The 20,345-nt window shown below is 41.4% G+C and overlaps 1 protein-coding gene across 4 annotated transcripts in view; it reads right to left on the reverse strand.

Annotated features, from left to right (window-relative positions):
- Positions 1 to 20,345, reverse strand: part of Dennd5b (DENN domain containing 5B) — a 130,438-nt gene that overhangs the window by 36,047 nt on the left and 74,046 nt on the right. For all 4 annotated transcript variants that reach the window (XM_052175333.1, XM_052175334.1, XM_052175335.1 and 1 more), the window contains 5 exons: positions 20,094 to 20,244; positions 16,116 to 16,209; positions 11,689 to 11,820; positions 9,896 to 10,048; positions 2,394 to 2,472 (listed from right to left, as the gene is read on the reverse strand). In XM_052175333.1, the coding sequence (XP_052031293.1) occupies positions 2,394 to 2,472; positions 9,896 to 10,048; positions 11,689 to 11,820; positions 16,116 to 16,209; positions 20,094 to 20,244 (609 nt within the window). The remainder of the gene's footprint in view (positions 1 to 2,393; positions 2,473 to 9,895; positions 10,049 to 11,688; positions 11,821 to 16,115; positions 16,210 to 20,093; positions 20,245 to 20,345) is intronic.

Genomic DNA, 20,345 nt, shown 5'->3' on the forward strand with positions numbered 1-20,345 from the left:
TACCTATAGTGAAGTGAAATTTATAGAAGCGACTTTGGTTTTATGATTTTATATGGTGAATGGCTACATTTCCTGTTAGATATAGGGCATAGACCAATGTACTTTTACTTTATTTGTTTTTCTGAGGCAGGATTTCTCTGTGTAACAGCCCTTACTATCTTGGAACTCCCTTTTGTAGACCAGGCTGAATTCAAACTCAGAGATCCACTGCCTGTCTCCTGAGTTCTGGGATTAAAGGTGTGCATCACTTCTAGCTACTTTAACTTTCTTTATAGAAAAAAGGGAAGAAGAGCCAACAGTAGAGATCTGAATGCAAATCTGTATAAATATAGCCTAGGCCTCCTGAACATGACAGTTGAGAGGAGCTCCAGGGCAACACAATATCAGTTCCACATTTAGAGATGTGTCATAAAATACATTTTAAAATGAGTTTATTTACAAATAAACCCTGCAGGGTAGAGCTACCTTGGGTATGACAGTGAAAGATCAGAAATTGAGGATGAATGTGAGAGTAACTTTTACTTCTTCCTTCCTTCCTTCCTTCCTTCCTTCCTTCCTTCCTTCCTCCCTCCCTCCCTCCCTCCCTCCCTCCCTCCCTCCCTTCCTCCCTCCCTCCCTCCCTCCCTCCCATCCTTTTGCGTTCTTCCTGTGTTAGGGATTAAACTCTGGGTCTCACATTTGCTAGGTAAAGAATTACACACATATTGTCTCTCTGTCTGTCTCTTTCTTTCTCTCCATCCCTTGCTGGCTCTATGGTCTGTAGGTGAAAGTCAAAAGATAACTCTGTTGCATTGATACTCTCCTAACATATGGAATCTGTGGATTAAATTCAGGTTTTCAAGGTTGGCAGGGGAGCTGTATAGTCCCAACTCTAACTCTGGAGTTAAAAATTTTTCTACAGCTGGGTGTGATGGTGCATGTTTTTGACCTCAGCATTCCAGAGGCAGAGGCAGGGGGGAGTCTCCATGAGTTCAAGGCCAGCCTGGTTTACACAAGTGAGTTCCAGACAAGCCAGAGCTACACAGTGGGATCCTGTCTCAAAACAATATATCTTAAAAACATTTTATTTCTGAATTTTTTAAAGAATTTATAATAAAAGAATGGCTTTTAAATGGCTGATTCGCTATAAAATCTTTCCTTATCACCTTTCAGATCTTCTGGGATAAGGCCTCACTATGTAGCTCAGACTGGCTCAGAACTGTTGATCCTCCTGCTTCAGCCTGCGTACTGGGGTTATAGAGATGTGCCATCACACCCAGCCAAAATCTTTTATTTCTATTAACTTCCTACTGTTAATTCTACATTTTATGAAATAAATGTTATCTTACATATAGAAAACCAAGTTCTGGGCTATATGACTCAAAGGCTGAGACCTTGGGTTTGATCATTAGTACTGCAAGAGAAACAGTCTGTGAATAAATAAATGCAATAGTTGTATCGTTTGACCTAAGGAATCCTATATAGTTCTGATTAGCAGAAGAATTATGATACCAATACCATTGTGATGCCATCAATAAAATGAAGAATCTGACTCCTAAGTTGAATACAGGCCTGTAGTCCTGGCTACTTTTAGAACTGCAGTGGAACTACATCAAGCTGGAGGCCACCTAAGCATCATAGTAAGACTCCCATTTTAAAAAGAAGGAAACAAGCTATGTGAAAGAATATGACTCTTAAAGTCTTGGAGACAACCACACAACTTTTCCTGGAATTTAATTTATTGATACAAGGTCCAGGATTTGATCCTGACAATATAAAAAAGAAGGGTTACTGAGATATCTATCTCAATAGATAAAGTGGATAAAGGCACCTGCCACCAAACCCAAAAACCAAGTTAAATTCCCAGGTCCCACATGGAGGAAGAAGAGAACCAACTTCTCCAAGTGGTCATCTGACTTCCACATACAAATGCCCACATAAAAAAATCATCAAATGAAATGTAACGAAAGATATTAAGATTATTAATGACGGTCACAGAACTTTTCTTCAAAAAAATCAGTATATAGTATATTATCCTCTAACACTCCTTCACAATTGTTTTTTTTTTTAAAGACTTATTTATTTTATTTATTATATGTGAGTACATTGTAGCTGCCTTCAGACACTCCAGAAGAGAGGTCAGGTCTTATTACAGATGGTTGTGAGCCACCATGTGGTTGCTGGGATTTGAACTCACGACCTTTGGAAGAGCAGTCGGTGCTCTTAACCGCTGAGCCATCTCTCCAGCCCACAATTGTTTTTTTTTTTTGTCCTTTTATATCAGATACATGATCATTTGGGATCACTACTATCATTTCTCTGTCTTATAATGAGCAAGTAGAGCTCTAATTGAAAACAGTAACACTGCCATACATGAGACTTGAAGCAATCTACCTTAGCCAATGCCTTCTTACCTGGTGAGTCTGTGAGGTGCTCTTGTTTCTCTTCTCTATCCTGAAACTGGATCAAATGTGACCACAAGGCAGACTTCCCCTGAAAATACAAGACACATAAAATTTTCACTTTTTAAAAGGTTCTCTTGAGTGGAGGTAGTATAATTCGGACTCCAAACTTACATGATTTCAGGTTCTTTGACTACAAATTCTTTTTTTTCCCCCTGAGACAGATTTTCTATATATTGTCCCAGCTATCCTGGAACTCACTCCGTAGAGACCAGGCTGGCCTTGAACTCAGAAATCCGCCTGCCTCTGCCTCCCAAGTGCTGGGATTAAAGGTGTGTACCACCACTGCCCAGATGATAACAAATTTTTAAAACAGTTTTACTTTGTTCAGGAACTAAACCAAGTCAGCTTTGTGTCTCCACTGCTAAGTAGATTGCTTTCTGATCCATTACCTTCCCTCTGTGGTCGAATCCTGCACAAAGTCTGGCTGTATGCTGGTGATCCAGTTATCTTCAGGAGACTTCGGCTTTTGTCTTCTCTCCTCACATATTTAAACATAATCCCCAGTTTGTGTAAGCTCACAGCCCCTCTCTAACCCCCTTCCATGCCAGCTGCTGAACCCACTCATATATTTATCCTTCTTTGTTTGTTTTTTTTCCTGGATCCTGGCATATTTGTTCATTATTCTAAATAAATGCATACTTACCACCTTAAAAAAGAAACAAGTCATCAAAAGATAATTTCTCATCAAGATCAGTGATATTTTATATTAGCCATTGAAAAGTCTGGCAACTCAGGCTCATCCATTCTTAGCTGTCTGCCCCCCCCCCCCCAAACCCTTTGGTAATGCTGGAGATTGAAAACAGGAAATTGTTTCAGAGTAATACTACAATACTAAGCCACATCCTCAGTCTTGTGTACCATTTGAGAATCTCATTTCAAGTCTTCCTTTACTTTTCTGGGAATCCTGGCAGGAGCCAAAGGGAAGTAGCGAAGTAGGCCAGGGCAGTCTTGAAGAGCTCTGACCTTGGCTCATTTGTTGCTTAGGTATATACGATTAGGCCACAGTAATAACCTTGGAACTTAAAAGTTAGCTGCATTTGTATATACATTGACTTCTTTAGATTTATGGAACAGGAATGAGGAAAGAAAATTAGGAAGGAAAAAGAGAAAGGGGAGCCTGTTTAGTAACCTGAAACAAAAGCAAAGAGGACCATTTGACTTTTTCTACCCTGAATTACTAAATAACTTAAAATAATAAAGAACTATTAATTTTGGTTAGCCTTTTTTCCCTGAGATAATCTCCCCCTCTCTCAGAGATCCACCTGCCTCTGCTACCTGAGTAATGGTGTAACAGGCCCTCAGACCTTAGCACAACTGTCTTCATGATGGAAAAATTTTTAGAGCCATGCCTGAAAAGTCTTCTCTGGTGGATACCCCATGTTTCTGGAGGCTCCAGTGAGATCCCAGAGCAAGACCTCGAGTCACTGGGAGTCTTGGAGCCTCTTGAAATGAAGGAGAGTGTGGGGGTCTGGAGACTCCTGGGGGGTCTGCAACCTGAAATTCTCCAGGTCCCCAGAGATCCCTTTGATCAATCTATGCCTAACACTTTAGGGTGGTCTGACACCTTCATCTCAAAGGGAAACATACTAGAAAGTCACCTCTTCTGTCACCTCGAGAGTTAAGTCTGTTTAGACACACAGGAGAGGTCGTATATAGTTGCTGATATAGTATCCCAGAGCCATGTGCAATGTTACTGGATCCCCGTTTGATCAGGTGTGTGAATGCATGGTGGCCGCCCTTTTGGGTGTTTTTATTATGTGCCTCTCTGTGTCTTTTTATGTGTTTCTGTCAGTTTGGTTTCCCTGAATTAACCAGTGGCTTTCTCTGGAGTAAGACCTTCCTGCTATCTGGCTTGAGACCTGTGTTTGTTCAGGATCCAAATCGTTTTCTGCCAGCTCACCCAGAAAAACTCCAATTCCTCTACCTGTTCTACTCTGGGAGCAGGACCGCTTGCTTATTTTATTGCTTGACTCCTGCTCTTGGTCAGGGTTTGTCTCTTTATGGAGGTCTCTTGTCCAGGGCCCCCTGCCATCTAAGTGGCACAGGGCTGGGGAAACATTTCCCTCTACTCTGCTCCATTCCTGCTCTAAGCAGTCCAGGGAAAGAAAAAAGTTCTGCTAGGCTGAACTGGAAGGAAAAGAGAAAGTTCCACTCCTTTCTTTCTCATGTCGCCTTTTAAAGCAATGATCTGTAAAACCCACCATTCTCTGAAGAAAGTAACAAGAAAAGAAAAACCAATAAAGCAAACCCCTCAAAACTGTCCCTAGCTGGACAGGGCAACTGCAGCCACACAATGCAGTCTGGACAGAACAGATTTTTCTCTTTTGTCCAATACTGACAAAAAAAGATTTTAAACAACTTTTCCTAGGTCCTTTTTAAGTAATAATGATAGCTACTAGAAAGATTTCCGTTGTTCCAGTTGGCTCCAGATAATAGATTTTTTCTGTCACCTTTTCTGACACAAAATTTTGGTGTCTGGCAAAATTTGGGTCTGCCAGAAGAAACGACACCCCTAGGACTGGCCTAACACCAAGCATTATAATTAACCATAACCAGTTCAGCTACCTCCAACCAGATTAAACAATACCCAATAACCCAGGAAACAAAAGAGGAAACTGCAGTCCTATTTCTTGGCTTGAGGAGACAGGCATCCTGGTGCCCTGTCAGTCACTACGGAATATGCCTCGCCTGCCTGTGAAGAAACTTGGGACCTCTGATTCTCATGTGTCTGGTTCCTCCAGAAAAAAAACAAGTGTACACTGTCTTGGCCTTGAAAGGTGCACTCTTCAGCCTCCCATTGGAAGAGATGAGTTAACCCATCTTTGCTTTTAAATGGGCAGACCCAGTAGGAGGTTACAATGGGCAACATACCTGGTTGCCCCAGAATTTAAAGACACAAAATGTAGACTTCTGGCTCGTCTATTAAAGTTTTTTTTTTTTTTTTTTTTTTTTTTTTTGATTTGGTTTTTTCGAGACAGGGTTTCTCTGTATAGCCCTGGCTGTCCTGGAACTCACTCTGTAGACCAGGCTGGCCTCGAACTCAGAAATCCGCCTGCCTCTGCCTCCCAGAGTGCTGGGATTACAGGCGTGCGCCACCACCGCCCGGCTTCTATTAAAGTTTTTTGGGAAAATAAATCATAAAAGGGCCACTGAAGGACTGCTGCAAGAGTTACAGATCTTGGCCTACAGATGTCAGCTAAGAAAGTCCAACTTGTAGAAGGCTACCAATCTTGGTTACCAGCTGAGGGGAGGCAAAAGGAGCATGTAAGAAAGCAGGCTGAGCAAGCCATAGGAAGCAAACCAGGCGGCAGCACCCCTCCATGGCTTCTGCATTAGCTCCTGCATCAGCTCCTGCCTCTTGGTTCCTGTCCTGCTTGAGTTCCTGTCCCGATTTCCTTTGGTGGTGAGTAGCAATGTAGAAATGTAAGTTGAATAAAGCCTTTCCTCCCCAATTTGCTTTTTGGTCAAGGTATTTTGTTACACCAAAAGAAACCCTAGCTAAGAAAGAGCCTTTCTCAGAGTAGCATTCTGCCATACTTCAAATACCAACTCCAAAGACTAAGAGACAGGTTAAAGAGTTCTCAGGTACAGCTGGATGTTGCTGCCTCTGGATACAAGAGTTTGTGGAAACAGCAAGGTCTCTAGACACTAGAACAAGGGGAGGGGGCACCTAGCCCCTAATCTAGCCTAAGACTAAACAGAAGGCATTTGAAGCTTTTAAAAACAGTTCTGATTTCTGCTCCAGCCCTAGAATTTCCAGATGTTCCAAAATCTTTCCATCTGTTTGTCCATGGAACAAAAGGGTTTTTAACTCAAACTTTGGGACCATGGAAATGCCCTATGACACACTCATCTAAACAACTGGACCCTGTAGTCACAGGATGTGGCCTTAGACACCTGTCTAAGAGCTGTGGCGGCTCCTGCTAGTTTAATTAAAAAAAAAATCAAACTAGTTAACTCTTGGGTCAAGATTTTACACTCATAGTACCTCACAACATGGTTGTGGCTCATCTGTGAAGAGTGTCAGAATGCTGGCGGTCTAGTGATTGAGACCCAGTACCAGACCCTACTCCTGGCCCACCACTGATACTCATTTGAGAAACCCACAGCTATCAATTCAGCTACCCTCTTGCCTGATGGCAGAGGTGCTCATCCATGCCTGTCAAATGACAGAAGGAAACAAGTTCGTGGGAGCTGGAATAGTTATTTTACCTAAAACAATTACCTAAAACACACACACACACACACACACACACACACACACACACACACACACACACAAATGTTTAACAGTACCCCCAAAATTACCCCCCCAACAAAAAGAACAGGAAGGTAATAGCAAATACCTGAACTATCCCAGAGACCCAGCCATACTCCGAGTCTACTACCAGTTTCCCCCGTTCCAGTCCAGTCCAGTGGTACGTTTGGGTTAGGCAGATAGCCAAAGGGACGCTGAAACCAACGTGGAATGGACTCTATGTGGTGATTTTCTTCACTGCCATAGCAGTAGTTGGCATTAGCCCATGGACCTACCAGATCTAGGTCAAGAAAATGGAAGCCATGGATGCTGCCAAATGAAGAGTCTCTGGACTGTGGGTGCATTGAAATTAAGGTTTCATTGAGTCTGCAGGCCCTTCTACTTCCTGGCCCTCTACTTTCTCCTGAGTCTTGTGTTTTATATTAGGGGTATGAATGGAGGGTCACGGTCTAGCCCTCACTGCCCTCAGACCCGGACTGGAAACCAAGGAAGACATATACAAGGAAGATGTTAGCTGGTGTGACTATAGACCAGCAACCCATATTCCATCTTGATCTTATTTGTCAATGCCTACTTTAAGTGTCTGGTTGTATACAGAAATGAAAAGAAAATTTATTGTCTTTTGAGATAAAATACAGAGTTTACAATTCTATGCATGTCCTATAGCTAGGCCCCTAATTGCCTGAAACAAGGGGTTTCCATTGCAAAAACTGGAGTTATAAAACTGAGACTTCCTGAAAATTTCCTTTTTTTTTTTGTCTTTTTTTTTATTCGATATATTTTTTATTTACATTTCAAATGATTTCCCCTTTTCTAGCCCCCCACTCCCCGAAAATTTCCTTTTAAAAGATCCTGCCCTTTGGAAAACAGGAAAATCCTGAGGAAACAGACTCTATTGCACAGGAAGGAACTCTGGGGATAGTATATCAGCCAGGATTTCTGTTTATGCTTAGACACCCAGCCCCTATACTACATAGGGATAGGAACTAACCAGACCGTCAGTAACTGACTTCACTTTTTTTTTTTTTGGTTTTCTCTATGTAGTTTTGGCTGTCCTGGAACTCACTTTGTAGACTGGTTGGTTTTGGACTCAAAACCTCTGCCTGGCAAATGCACCTCTTTTTTTTTTTTTTTTTTTTTTAATTTTTGGTTTTTTTTCGAGACAGGGTTTCTCTGTATAGCCCTGGCTATCCTGGAACTCACTCTGTAGACCAGGCTGGCCTTGAACTCAGAAATCCGCCTGCCTCTGCCTCCCAGAGTGCTGGGATTACAGGCGTGCACCACCACCACCCGGCTAAATGTACCTCTTCTTATGCCTTCCAACTAGGTAGACAGGTTAATCAGGATGTAGAGGTACTAAAAATTTATGTTTCTGAATGGTCCTACAAAATTAGGCTTTTTCTCGTGAGATAAAGAAAACTAAGTACAGCTTTGGAAGAAATGTGTTGTTTTTATGCTAATTTATCAGGAGTAATCAGAGAAAGCCTTTCAATGGTTAGGGAAATAATTGGTACTAGTCTCTGTTCTCTTGGTCCCCCTGGCTAACTACTCTGCTATCAGCACTGGCTGGGCTTTTAATTCTCATTTGGAGTTAACAGTGGGGCTCTGCATTTTAAACTGAAACAGAATGAGTCCATGACTTGACTCATTCACCAAGACCAGGGGGGAATGTAATGTAACAGGCCCCAGACCTTAATAGGCCCCAGATCTTAGCACTACTGACTCCATGATAAAAGTACCATTTAGGCTATAAAACTCAGCATATGACCTGCCAAAACTAAAACAAAGACCTAATTCATCAAAGTCTTTGGGAAGATGTTTCAATGAACTAATACTGCTTTTCAGTTTCTGTAGTTCTGCTTTTGTCTAACTGCTCTTGTTAACTGAAGTAATGTCAACCCAGGCCATAGTTTTTGTGCTTAAAAGCCCGCCCTGAAGCCAGGCTGGAGGTAGAGGTAGGTGGATCTGAGTTCAAAGTCAGCCTCTTCTACAAAGTGAGTTCCAGGGCAACCGGGGCTATATAGAGAAACCCTGTTTCACCTTCCTCCCCCACCTGAAAAAAAACTCACCGAGAAAGGCTCAGGTCTACACTGGGATCCTGATCACTCACTGTAGTCACCAGCTGGCTAACAAAGACTTCCTATTGGCTTAAACAATATCTAAGCAGTCATACCTGAATACCCCACAACAGTGGACTAAAGACACCACACACACCCGGCTTGGTTAGCACATTTTTTAATCAGGACAAAAGTAGATATTTACTGTAATAAACAGAAGATATAATTTTTGTAACTGCGGGTATTAAGGGATCACCACTCAAACCAAATACTGATCTCAGTTAAACAAGAATAGTTTATTGAACACACACCATAATACTAGGTGTCCAGGAATGCAAAAAAGGACTGTGTAACATGTGTAATTTTATGCTTTTCTGTTTGTTAGAAAAGGTCCTTCTGATCACAGATTTTCTTTCTTTTCCTTCTTTCCCTTCCCCTCCCTTCCTCCCTTCTTTTCTGTTTTGAAACAGAGTCTCACTGTGTAGGCTTAGCTGTCCTGGAACTTTCTTTGTATAACAGCTTACCCCTAAACTGTCTCTGCCTCCCAAGTGCTGAGATTAAAGTCGCACACCACTGTGTCTGGCCTAGACTGTGTTTCTGTTGCTGGAACTGAATGGCCTATCTGGTCATCTATGTATCTGGTCATCTTGTGGGATCTTTTTCTTGTCACCTTTCTCACTCATGTGTGGATATTAGAGAAAAGCTTCCAGGAATTTCTCCATCTACCATGTGGGTTACAGGGATCAAACTCAGACTGTCAGGTAGCAAGCACCATTACTTACTGAGCAAGACTGCCAGTCTCGTCCTTGGCTCTTTCCCTCTTTTTTTTTTAAATTCAAGACAAAGTTTCTGTATAACCCTGGCTGTCCCTGGTAGACCAGGCTAACCTCAAACTCATAGATCTGCCTGCTGTTGCTACCTCCCAGATTAAAAACGTACACCACTTCTGCTTGGGCTACTTTTCTTTTTTAGGACAGGGTCTCACTATGTAGATCAGGTTAGACTCAAATTCACAGAGATCTACCTGCTTCTGCTTCCTCAGTGCTGGGATTAGAGGTGTGATTCCCTGAGCAGCTCCTTGACATGGATGTCCCTTTCATGGCAATGCTACAGACAGCACCTCTTGAGTCAGTTACCTGCTTGACCAGTAGGCCATGGCTCCATATCCTCTCCAGCAGGTCACACAGGCTGGCGATCAAGGTGTTCTCCTCTAGGCCAGTAATGTTTGCTTCTCCATGGCCCAGTTCCACTGCTTCATGTCCCATCTTTTCCACCAACATGCGTTTTGTCTAAAAACATTATGTGTGCTTATAAGTTGACGCAGCACCGAAACTCAAAACCAAGATCTAGCTTCCCTTTATTGCAATTCTAATTACAGATTTTCCAGTCACAATGTCTTAATGTGGTGGGCAGCTGGCTGGAGTAATTTTATATTTCACTATTCTATATTTTACTATTATGTCAGAGAAATGGAAGGGCACTACTGAAACAATAAAATTTGTAAGGCATTCTCATGTTGAAAAAACACATATAATTTAGATTAACTTCTGTAACAGTATATATAGGTATCCTGGACTTCTGAAATTGCCTTGAATCTAGAGAATGTACTACCTGACACCAGAACCTTATTTTGTCACCATAGCTTGCCCTTTGATGACTCTAGCATTTGACAATTAAAGCTATCGATACTTAAGCCAAAACTACAACGAAGTGAGCGACTCTACGCTCCTTCTTTCCCTCCTTCCCTCTCTTCCTTTTTCTTAGGTTTTTGTTTGTTTGTTTGTTTGTTTGTTTATTGTATTTTTTTTTTGAGACAGGGTTTTTCTGTGTATCCCTGGCTGTCCTGCAACTCACTCTGTAGACCAGGCTGGCTTCAAACTCAAAAATCCGCCTGCCTATGTCTCCCAAGTGCTGGGATTAAAGGCATGTGCTTTTATTGAAAACGATCACAACTGCACCTATATAAGTGCAGTTTTGTGAGAGAATTATATGTAATATTCACTGACCTATAACATAGTTAAGATCTTTTCCCTTAACCACATGCCATACATATGAGCACAGCAAGGCTTTATATGGGTATATACATTGGCACAAAGACATGTGGCTTTTCACATAAGAGTAATATTTTTCATATAACTTATGAGTGGCTTAACAGTCTGAAGAAGAAGACAATAGCTAAGGGCTGGAGAGATGCATTGTGAGTAAAAGTGCTTGCTACACATGCCTGACCACCTGAGTTCAGATCCTGGGGACCCATGTAAAAGCGGACACACACCTGCAATCTTGGTGCTCCTATGTAAAATTTGGGATGAAGCTCATGGCCTGCTATTTTGAAGCAGCTAAAGTAGTGGCAAGAAACAAGAAAGAGGCTGCCTCAAAATGAGGTGAATGGTACAAACTGACTCCATTGTTGTCCTTTGATTTCCATGTGCGTGCACTACACACACACACACACACACACACACACACACACACACACACACACACACACACCAAGGCTCCCATGTCACTGATGCTATGGGCCATAGAGACTTCATGAAGGTTTATAACTTTGGTGAAGAGCATATTAAGTCTATGCCACATAAAAGGTTTCTTTTGGGTGGGGATGCTGGAAAGGTAGCTCTATGATTAAGAGCACTGGCTGGCTTTGCAGAGGACCTGGGTTTGATTCCCAGTAGCACACGGTAGCTCGCAAGCATCTGTAACTCTAGTCCTAGAGGATCTGATGCCCTCTTTTGGCCTTTATGGATACTGTCCACATGTAGTACACAGACATACATACAGGTAAAACACCCATAATCATACAAAAATAAAACAATAAACTTTCTTTTTAGAGAAGTTATAGGTACAAATGGGGTTGGCTCATCCCATCTTAGATTCACACACAGTATAAACATGAATGCACACTGTCTGGCAGCAGTATACTTACCTTCATTCTGCATTCTTTTAATAAGCCTTCGACAAATTTCCAATTGGTTTGCGCAATCACAGCAGGTGAGAGATCTGACAGTTTTGGTTGCCTCAGGTTTTTTCCTAAACTCCGTGCCTCTTGCATATATTTCTAAAAATAATAAATATTTAATATATTAACATCACATATTTTTTTCTACTTGTAACTTACATGTACAAATGCAACAAAAGCAAGATGTAAAAGAAAGCTGTAAGTATATGTGTATAGCAGCAACTAAGATTCTAGTGCTCTTGATAAAAGGTAGAGGACGTTTGTACTCTTCCTGAAACCAGTTAACTCTTGTGAAAGGAGAGTGACAGAAACTTTATTAAACTGAAATGCACTCAAAACCAGGAATTTCATTGAGTTTAGTCTTTTTAGTGGGACCACCAGAATTATGATTAGTAGGATCAAGGTAAGAGTAAAAGATTTAGGTGTCTAGTTTAGTCTGAGTTCTACAGGCATGGCATGGTTCTCAGGTCACTGGCTTCTGTTCCACTCCACTCAGCAGAGACTTTAAATTCCCCAGTCACCGAGGGCATTGCTCTCCAGCCAAACCCCTATCTTTAATTAAGTTTCGATAGTACCAGAATTGTGTTGTAGCTAATTTTTATGACCTCAATCTTATCAGCTAATGTCTAATCTAATGATGATGCATCTCATTGTATGGTACATGCTATCTGGCTTACAGAAATGGATAAAAAGCATAATGTGCTTCTAATGGGGGGGAAGGGGGGAGGGTTGGGATGAGGTGGGTGGGAGGATTCTAAGATGTTTCCATAAAACCTTCCCTTGCCTTGTTCTATAATCTCTAGTATTATGTACAGACAGACAGACAGACAGACACACACACCTGATAAAAGCCAAAAACAGGGAAAAGGGTACAGCTCAGTTGGTAGAGCGCTTTCTTATGTACAGGTCTTGGGATCAATCCTGAGCACCATGTAAAACATGTTTGGTGGTGCCTACCCATGGGTGCCCACACTTGGAAGGTGAATGCACAAGGATCAGCAGTTCAAGGTCATCTTTGTTAACATGGTAAATTTGAGTCCAGGCTGGGATACTCAAGACCACATCTCAAAACCATAATAGTAGCTGGGCAGTGGTGGCTCATGCCTTTAATTCCAGCACTTGGGAGGCAGAGGCAGGCAGATTTTTGAGTTCAAGGCCGGCCTGGTCTACAGAGTGAGTTCCGGGATAGCCAGAGCTACACAGAGAAACCCTGTCTCAAAAAACAAAACAACACAAAACAAAACAACAACAATCCCCCCAAAAAACAAAAAACCAAAACCCACAAAAACATAATAGTAAACAAGCAAGCAAACAGAACACTGCCCCGCCCCCACCTTGTTAGTGGAGAACTATGCTCTGTCTGCATGCGACCTGAAAAACCTCATCTAGACTTTTGCAACAAAATGACAAGGCATAATCTCCAAAAGATCCAAGTGTCTTAAGACTTTTTTTTGACATTTTTGAAGAACTGCTCTAAATCATGTAGTAAAACTAGTATTTTGTTGAGGGAGAGAGATTACAAGCTAGCTTACTGATACATCCACAGGCACAGATGTAAATCTACTATTATCTTAAGATAGAAGTATGTGTAAAATACTTCACATTCATAAATGTATGAGAATTTGTTTCCCTTTTAGAGGAAAATTGACCTGTTAAAGCTGCTGAAAACCTTACTGATTAAGTGATCAGTTCCTCTCAATGTTTATGACAAAAGGCAATATTAACAAAGTAATGTAGCCTTTCCCAGTCTAATAATTTAAAGAATCACTGAAAAAGCAAATGAATTCTCCAAGTAGCAGTTTCTTCAGCACCTATGTGTACTTATCTGTTTTAAATATCATTCAAAGGAAAAAAAGGGGTTGGGTGGGAGGAATTGAGATTGAGAAATTACCAGTAGGGCATTTAAATGTAGCAATGGGCATAGATATATACTGAAAGTTAATTTTCAAGTAAGTAAATGTAGGAAATAAAATCAGTTTCAGAAAAATCAATATGGGCTGGGCAGTGGTGGCACATACCTTTAATCCCAGCACTTGGGAGGCTGAGGCAGAGGCAGAGGCAGGCGGATTTCTGATTTCAAGGCCAGCCTGGTCTACAGAGTGAGTTCCAGGACAGCCAGGGCTACACAGAGAAACCCTGTCTCGAAACCCCCCCCCCCCCAAAAAAAAACCCCAAAAAAGAGAAGAAAAAGAAAAAAAAGAAAAATCAATATGAGCTACAATGCAGCATCCCTATATGAGAATTATATTTCATTTGGGGACAGGATCAAAAGCTAAATAGATTGGTAAAAATAAATTTTTAATGTTTAAAGAGTTTCCCCACTGGGAATGTAGCTCAATTGTAGAGTGCTTGGCTAGCATGTATAAAACCCTGATTTAAGCCCCAGCACCATATAAACACTGGGTGTGGTAGGGTTGGTGAGATGGCTCAGTAGTGCTGAGTATATAATGATTTTGCAGAGGAGACTTGAATTTGGTTCTCAGCACTCACTTTGGAGAGTTCACAATGCCTGTAACTACAGCTACCAGAGACTCTAAGCTCTCTTCTTGCCTCTGAGGGCACTGTATTCATGTGTCATACACATAGACAGACAGATAGGCAGACAGGCAGACGTGCGCGTGCGCGCACACACACCACCTAAAACAGCTGAGTGAGGTGGTGTACACCTTTAATCTCAGATCACTGGGAAGGGGAGGCATTCAGATCCTGTGAGCTTGAGGCCAGTCAGTAATAAGGTTGATGTCCTGTCTCCAAACAATGACAACAAGCACCCAGAAAAAACAACCAACCAAAGATGAAGCAATAAGCCATTAGGAAATATATGTGAAATTGCAATCTTGTTCAATAAAAACTGAACTAAATGCTCTTTAAAGAGCAAACTATTGTAAATATAAAGGACTAATATAATAAGGAAAAAGTTGCAAGCCAGAGTCTTAGAGTATTTGCATCCTCAGGTGAGCAGTGGTTAGAGCAGACTGGTATGCATGATTAATGGGAAGAGACTTGAGCCTGGACATTAGGAGTCCCGTGCTGCAGGCTCAGCCTTGTGTTTGTATGCTCATTTAACTGTGGGCAAATTTCTTGCTTGTCAGCTAAATTATGTCAAGTTAGACAAGAAGACCTCAAAGGTTCCTCTTAGCACTAATACTCTATGACAATGAGTGAGTTTTGTGAAACACAAAAATGTAGAACAGGAGATTAAATTAAAACATTACAGCGACAAACATCTAACAAAAGAAAAGCTGATATTCAGCCACTTCTGCACTTGTGAAAAAATGCTTAAAATAAGAAAGAATTATAATACATTCCTCTCCAACTTAAGAAAAGCAATTCATTACCAAGGATATATATACATGTAAATATACACATACATAAACACACATACACACAAATGTATACATACATCCTCAAAGGCTCAGGAGTAGAATGTCGGTTTTACTGTTAACATTATAGAATTGCTTGTGTGAGCACATTCCAGCAAAAACAGGCACAAACAGGCTAGATGAAGCCAAGATCAAACATGCCACAGGCATTCTTATGTGTGGGCCATTCAAGCAATCTTGTGAAGCACTTTCAAGGCAAAGGACATACCAGGCAGCATTCAGAGAAGGACTTTTTAGGAAGCCGTGCAGGAGGAGTTGGGCCCTGATCCCACTCCCAGAATGCCATGGAGTTCTGACAGAGCAAAAGTTCCCCGGAAGGCTAAAATGATGGCGATGTTTCAATGACAGAAAAATAGAAAAAGGAAAAAAAAAAAGAAAGAAAGAAAGATAGAAAGAGAAGCAAAAGCTGCATGCACATGATATGATGACAAGGGGTGGGGTAGCAAAGGAGAGGCAATGAACAGGAAAGACTTCAGAAAATGCTTAAAATCAACATGTATGAACACAAGTACAGAAAGTGAGGTTTGGAATGAGGCTTTCTGTTGTATTTCTACACATAAAACAGTTAACAGAATTTCTGAGTGCATATATTTTTATATAATTTGAATTTTATTTTCAATGAATACAAATAGAGCATACTTAATCTAAGAACAGCTCTAGTGGGTCAGCAAACCAAGGACAAAGAATATGTTAATATATCTTTACTTACCTAGCCTAAATTATATTTGAAACTTAAATATAGGTATATCTCAATATTAGGAAAATTAATGACCAAAAATTTACCCTAAACAAAGCTTCTATATGATTTAACACACAGAAATAAAGCCCTATTTTAGATGAATAAAAGGATAAAACTGGAAAAACATTTTCTGCTACACTTCAGTATGAAAATAATATTTTATAATATAGATGAATTGCTTTTAAAAGAACTTGAAGGATCATACACAATGGCACTCCCTGGTGAGTTCTGTGCCCTCTGGATCATGGCGTCCCAGGCCGGAGACCACATACCTCCCGTAAGTCACTATCCAGCCCAATGTGTTCAGAGTTCTGGCGAAGGCGCTCTTTCCTACGTTGTGCTGTGGCACTTCGACTCACCCAGCGACTAGAAAGCAAATATACCCAAGACAATGTAGATTTTAAAAGACAGCCAGACTCACCCAGCGACTAGAAAGCAAATATACCCAAGACAATGTAGATTTTAAAAGACAGCCAAATAAAAAGACATGCAATTTATTTTCTTAGAAAGAATGAACCATTCTGCACAAAAGTCTGATAACAGCTATTTTTTTTTTTCTTCTCTGGTTCACTTGTTTTTTTTTTTTTTTTGGACAGTCTTGCTGCCTAGTTTAGTCTGGACTTGAAATCATAATCCTCCTGTCTCGTGCCACCATATCCAGCTCTTTCAATCAAAATATCTTTCAAAATATATTTAAAGTTATAATTTCAGATACCATTTAATCTTATAGGCATATTCTTTTTTTTTTAAAAAAATTAACCTCTGAGTCATCTCTCCAGCCCAGCATGTTCTTTTACTTTTAACTATATGCATAATCTTAAAGTTACCCACTTTCACTAACCTTGAGCATTACATTTCAGGCAAATTATTTCTAGAAGAAAAAAAATCTTAGATCTAATTTCAGGACAGAAAAGGAATTTACAGAGAATCTTGGATACAGCAGTTGGGGAAAGCAGAGAAGATAGACTCCAACCAAAGAGAGACAGAAAACCCCTTGAAAAAGATCAGTGCACATATTGCAAGGAGAGGGGCCACTGGGCCCAAGAGTGCCCCAACAAACAGAGGCTGGGGGCAGGAAATCTCAGGCCTTGGGAAAAGCACTCCCAGACAGTGAGGGTGTTAGCCCTGGGGGAAGACAACGACTAGGGAGGATGGGGTTTGGAACCCCTCCCTGAACCCAGGGTAACCTTGGAAGTAGAGGGGAAACCGACCCAATTCTTGGTGGATACTGGGGTCCAACATTCAGTCCTTTTCCAAGATGATGGACCAATCTCCAGCAAAACAATCTTGGGTCCAAGGAGCCACTAGCACCAAAATGTATTCACAGACTACCTGAAGCACAGTGGGCCTAGGGATGGGCTGGGTATCCTATTCATTTATGATCATCCAGACTGTCCCTACCCTCTGTTGGGGTGAGACTTACTCTCCAAGATGGGGGCCCAGATACACTTCCTACCCAACGGGCTGCAGTTAACTGGCCCAAAAGGAGAGCCCATGGGTGGAGGAAAGAAATCTCCAACTCACCCCTGCTGGGAGCTGAGGCTACCTGGTTTACAGACAGAAGCAGTTTCCTCCATAAAGGTCAGAGACAAGTGGGTGCTGCCATGTTGGACTGCACAAATGTCATCTGGGCTGAACCTCTACCCGACCCCCCAGCATGCTGGTGCAGAAAGCAGAGCTAATTGCTCTCACCAAAGCCTTGGAACTTGGGGCTGGCAAGAAAATGAACATGTACACGGATAGCAGGTATGCCTTTGCCATAGCCCATGTCCATGGGTCTATATACCAAGATAAAGGACTGCTCACATCAGAAGGAAAATAAATAAAAAACAAACAGGAAACACCTCTTAGATGTCTAATGAAGAAACTGTGAGTATTATTCATTGCACAGAACACCAGAAGGGAAGAGACTCAGTGGCCTGGGGCAATAACCAGGCAGATCAAGTGACTCGAGAAGTGGCTATGCAGAAGCCTATCCTGGTTATGGGCCTGAAAGAGACACCCACTGGGGACTGGGACTGGACTAAGTAATGGTCTCACTTAAAATATACGAAAGAAGAAAGAACTCAGATTGCTAGCCACCTACCAACTATTACCTAGAGAAGGAAGGGCAATGGTACACACAAGAAAGAAAAACTTATACTCCCCAGAAATCAAGCAACAGACTCACTAGGCTAAATGCACGACTGGACTCATTTAGGGGATAAAAAGCTGTCCAAGCAGGTAAGGGATATAAAGTATATATTATAGACCCAGGTTTTGGTCCAGAGAGATAATAGAACAATGTAAGGTAAGCCAGCAAGTGAATACTTATGCGGGTAAGAGTAAACAGGGCAAAAGACCTAGGGGAGAATGTCCTGGAGTATATTAGGAAGTCGACTTTACAGAAGTTACGTCAGGAAAATATGGTTACAAATACGTTCTAGTGTTTGTAGATCCTTTCTCTGGATGGGTTGAGGCTTTCCCCGACAAGCAGGAAACACTTACTGTGGTGGCCAAGAAGATATTAGAGGAACATTTCCAGAAGTTCAGAGTGACCAAGCTAGGGTTGGAGAGATGACTCAGTGGTTAATAGCACTGACTGCTCTTCCGAAAGTCCTGAGTTCAAATCCCACAACCATATGTAATGAGATCTGATGCTCTCTTCTGGTGTAGGCAGCAACAGTGTACTTAGATATAATAAATAAATCTTAAAAAAAAAAAAAAGCTGGGCAGTGGTGGCCTTTAATTCCATGGGAGGCAGAGGCAGGTGTATTTCTGAGTTGGAGGCCAGCCTGGTCTACAGAGTGAGTTCCAGGACAGCAAGGGCTACACAGAGAAACCCTGTATCAAAAAAAGACACAAACAATAAGACAAATAAACAAACAGAAGAGGACATCAGTTGGGGAAAAGTGTGTGTGTGTGTGTGTGTGTGTGTGTGTGTGCGCGCGCGCATGTGTTTGTGTGTCAGGGGCACTGGGAGAATTGTAGGAGATCAAGAAGGGAGTGAATATGTATGATCAAAATACATGAAAAACACATTGTACATGTCTACAAAAATTTCTCAAAGAATAAATAGAAAATACATGAAAAAGAGCAATTTGAATTGAAAGTGTGAGACCAGTCCAGAGATACAAAGAAAGGACAGGACAAGGGAGGAGACAGGAGGGGAGGGGGAAGGGGGAGGGGAACAGAGGGGAAGGGAGAGAGGAGAGGGGAGGGGAGAAAAGGAGAGGGGAGGAGAGAGGAGAAGGGAAAGGAGGGAAGAAGAGGGGAGGGGAGAGGGGAAAAGAGGGGAGGGGAGAGAAGAGAAGAGAAGAGAAGAGAAGAGAAGAGAAGAGAAGAGAAGAGAAGAGAAGAGAAGAGAAGAGATTCAGTTATTCATGGTGCTGGGGGGTTTGGTAACTCCAGTTTTAGGGGACCTGACACATTTCCTGTCTTCCACTGGTACCAGGCATGTAAAGATATATATAACATACATACAGATATGTAAATCTTTTTCTAAATGTGAATACGCTTAACTCTATAATCAACCAACAATTTTTTAGTAAAATTTGAAGTTCAGTGTTTATCTGTTTTGCTTTGAAACAGGGTCATTATGTAGCCTACATTACCTTCAAATTTGCTATGTTGCTCAGGCTGTCTTTAAGTTCACAATTTTCCCAGGTTCCCTCCACTTTCAAGTGTCAGAGTTACTGGAAAAAGTACTACACCTGATTAGTGATCTAGCAGTTCCAGGGAGTGGTAAAAAAAGAAACTAGATGAAAAGAAATAAGAAAAAAGAGAGAGTGCTATGGAAGGTCATATGCTTGAGGCAAGGTTTAGATTATATGCTAAATTCCAGATCAGTTGCAACAACGATAACAAAACACAAACTAAAAAACAAAAACAAAAACAAATGTGTCTGTTACAGTTCTATGAAAAAAAATCTGGTCTTTAGAGTCTTTCACCTAACAGAATTAAAAGTCAATTCAATTTAGATTAATATGGTCTTAAAAAGATGTAGACAGATAAGATTTGATGCTCACACACTGCCTAGTTGACACTGTAGAGCCTTCTTTACTTCCACTAGTCACAAGTATAACGCACGCTTACCCCAGCACTTGGGAGGCAGAGGCAGAGGCAGGCGGATTTCTGAGTTCGAGGCCAGCCTGGGCTACAGAGTGAGTCCAGGACAGCCAGGGCTACACAGAGAAACCCTGTCTCAAAAAAAAAAAAAAACAAAAAAACAAAACAAAAAAAACAAAACAAAAAAAAAAACGCACGCTTACTTGTTATTGGCCGGTCCTGTCGCCAAGACATCAGACTGTAACTTTGGAAAGAACCCTTGCTCATATTTGCCTTGGCCGATTTTCATATCAAGCAGATGTGGGTGGATTGCAGTGTGATCCATTTTCATCAGTCTTTGTTCAATTGACTGGGCTATGAATTAAATTTATATTAAATTAGAGACATTTCAGTCCTAAAAACATACTGCATCATACACTCATGCACCAGCAGAAAATTCAAGTCACCCGGATGCT

The sequence above is a fragment of the Apodemus sylvaticus genome, chromosome 2 (assembly GCF_947179515.1).
Source record: "Apodemus sylvaticus chromosome 2, mApoSyl1.1, whole genome shotgun sequence".
In the NCBI taxonomy this organism is placed as follows: Eukaryota; Metazoa; Chordata; class Mammalia; order Rodentia; family Muridae; genus Apodemus; species Apodemus sylvaticus.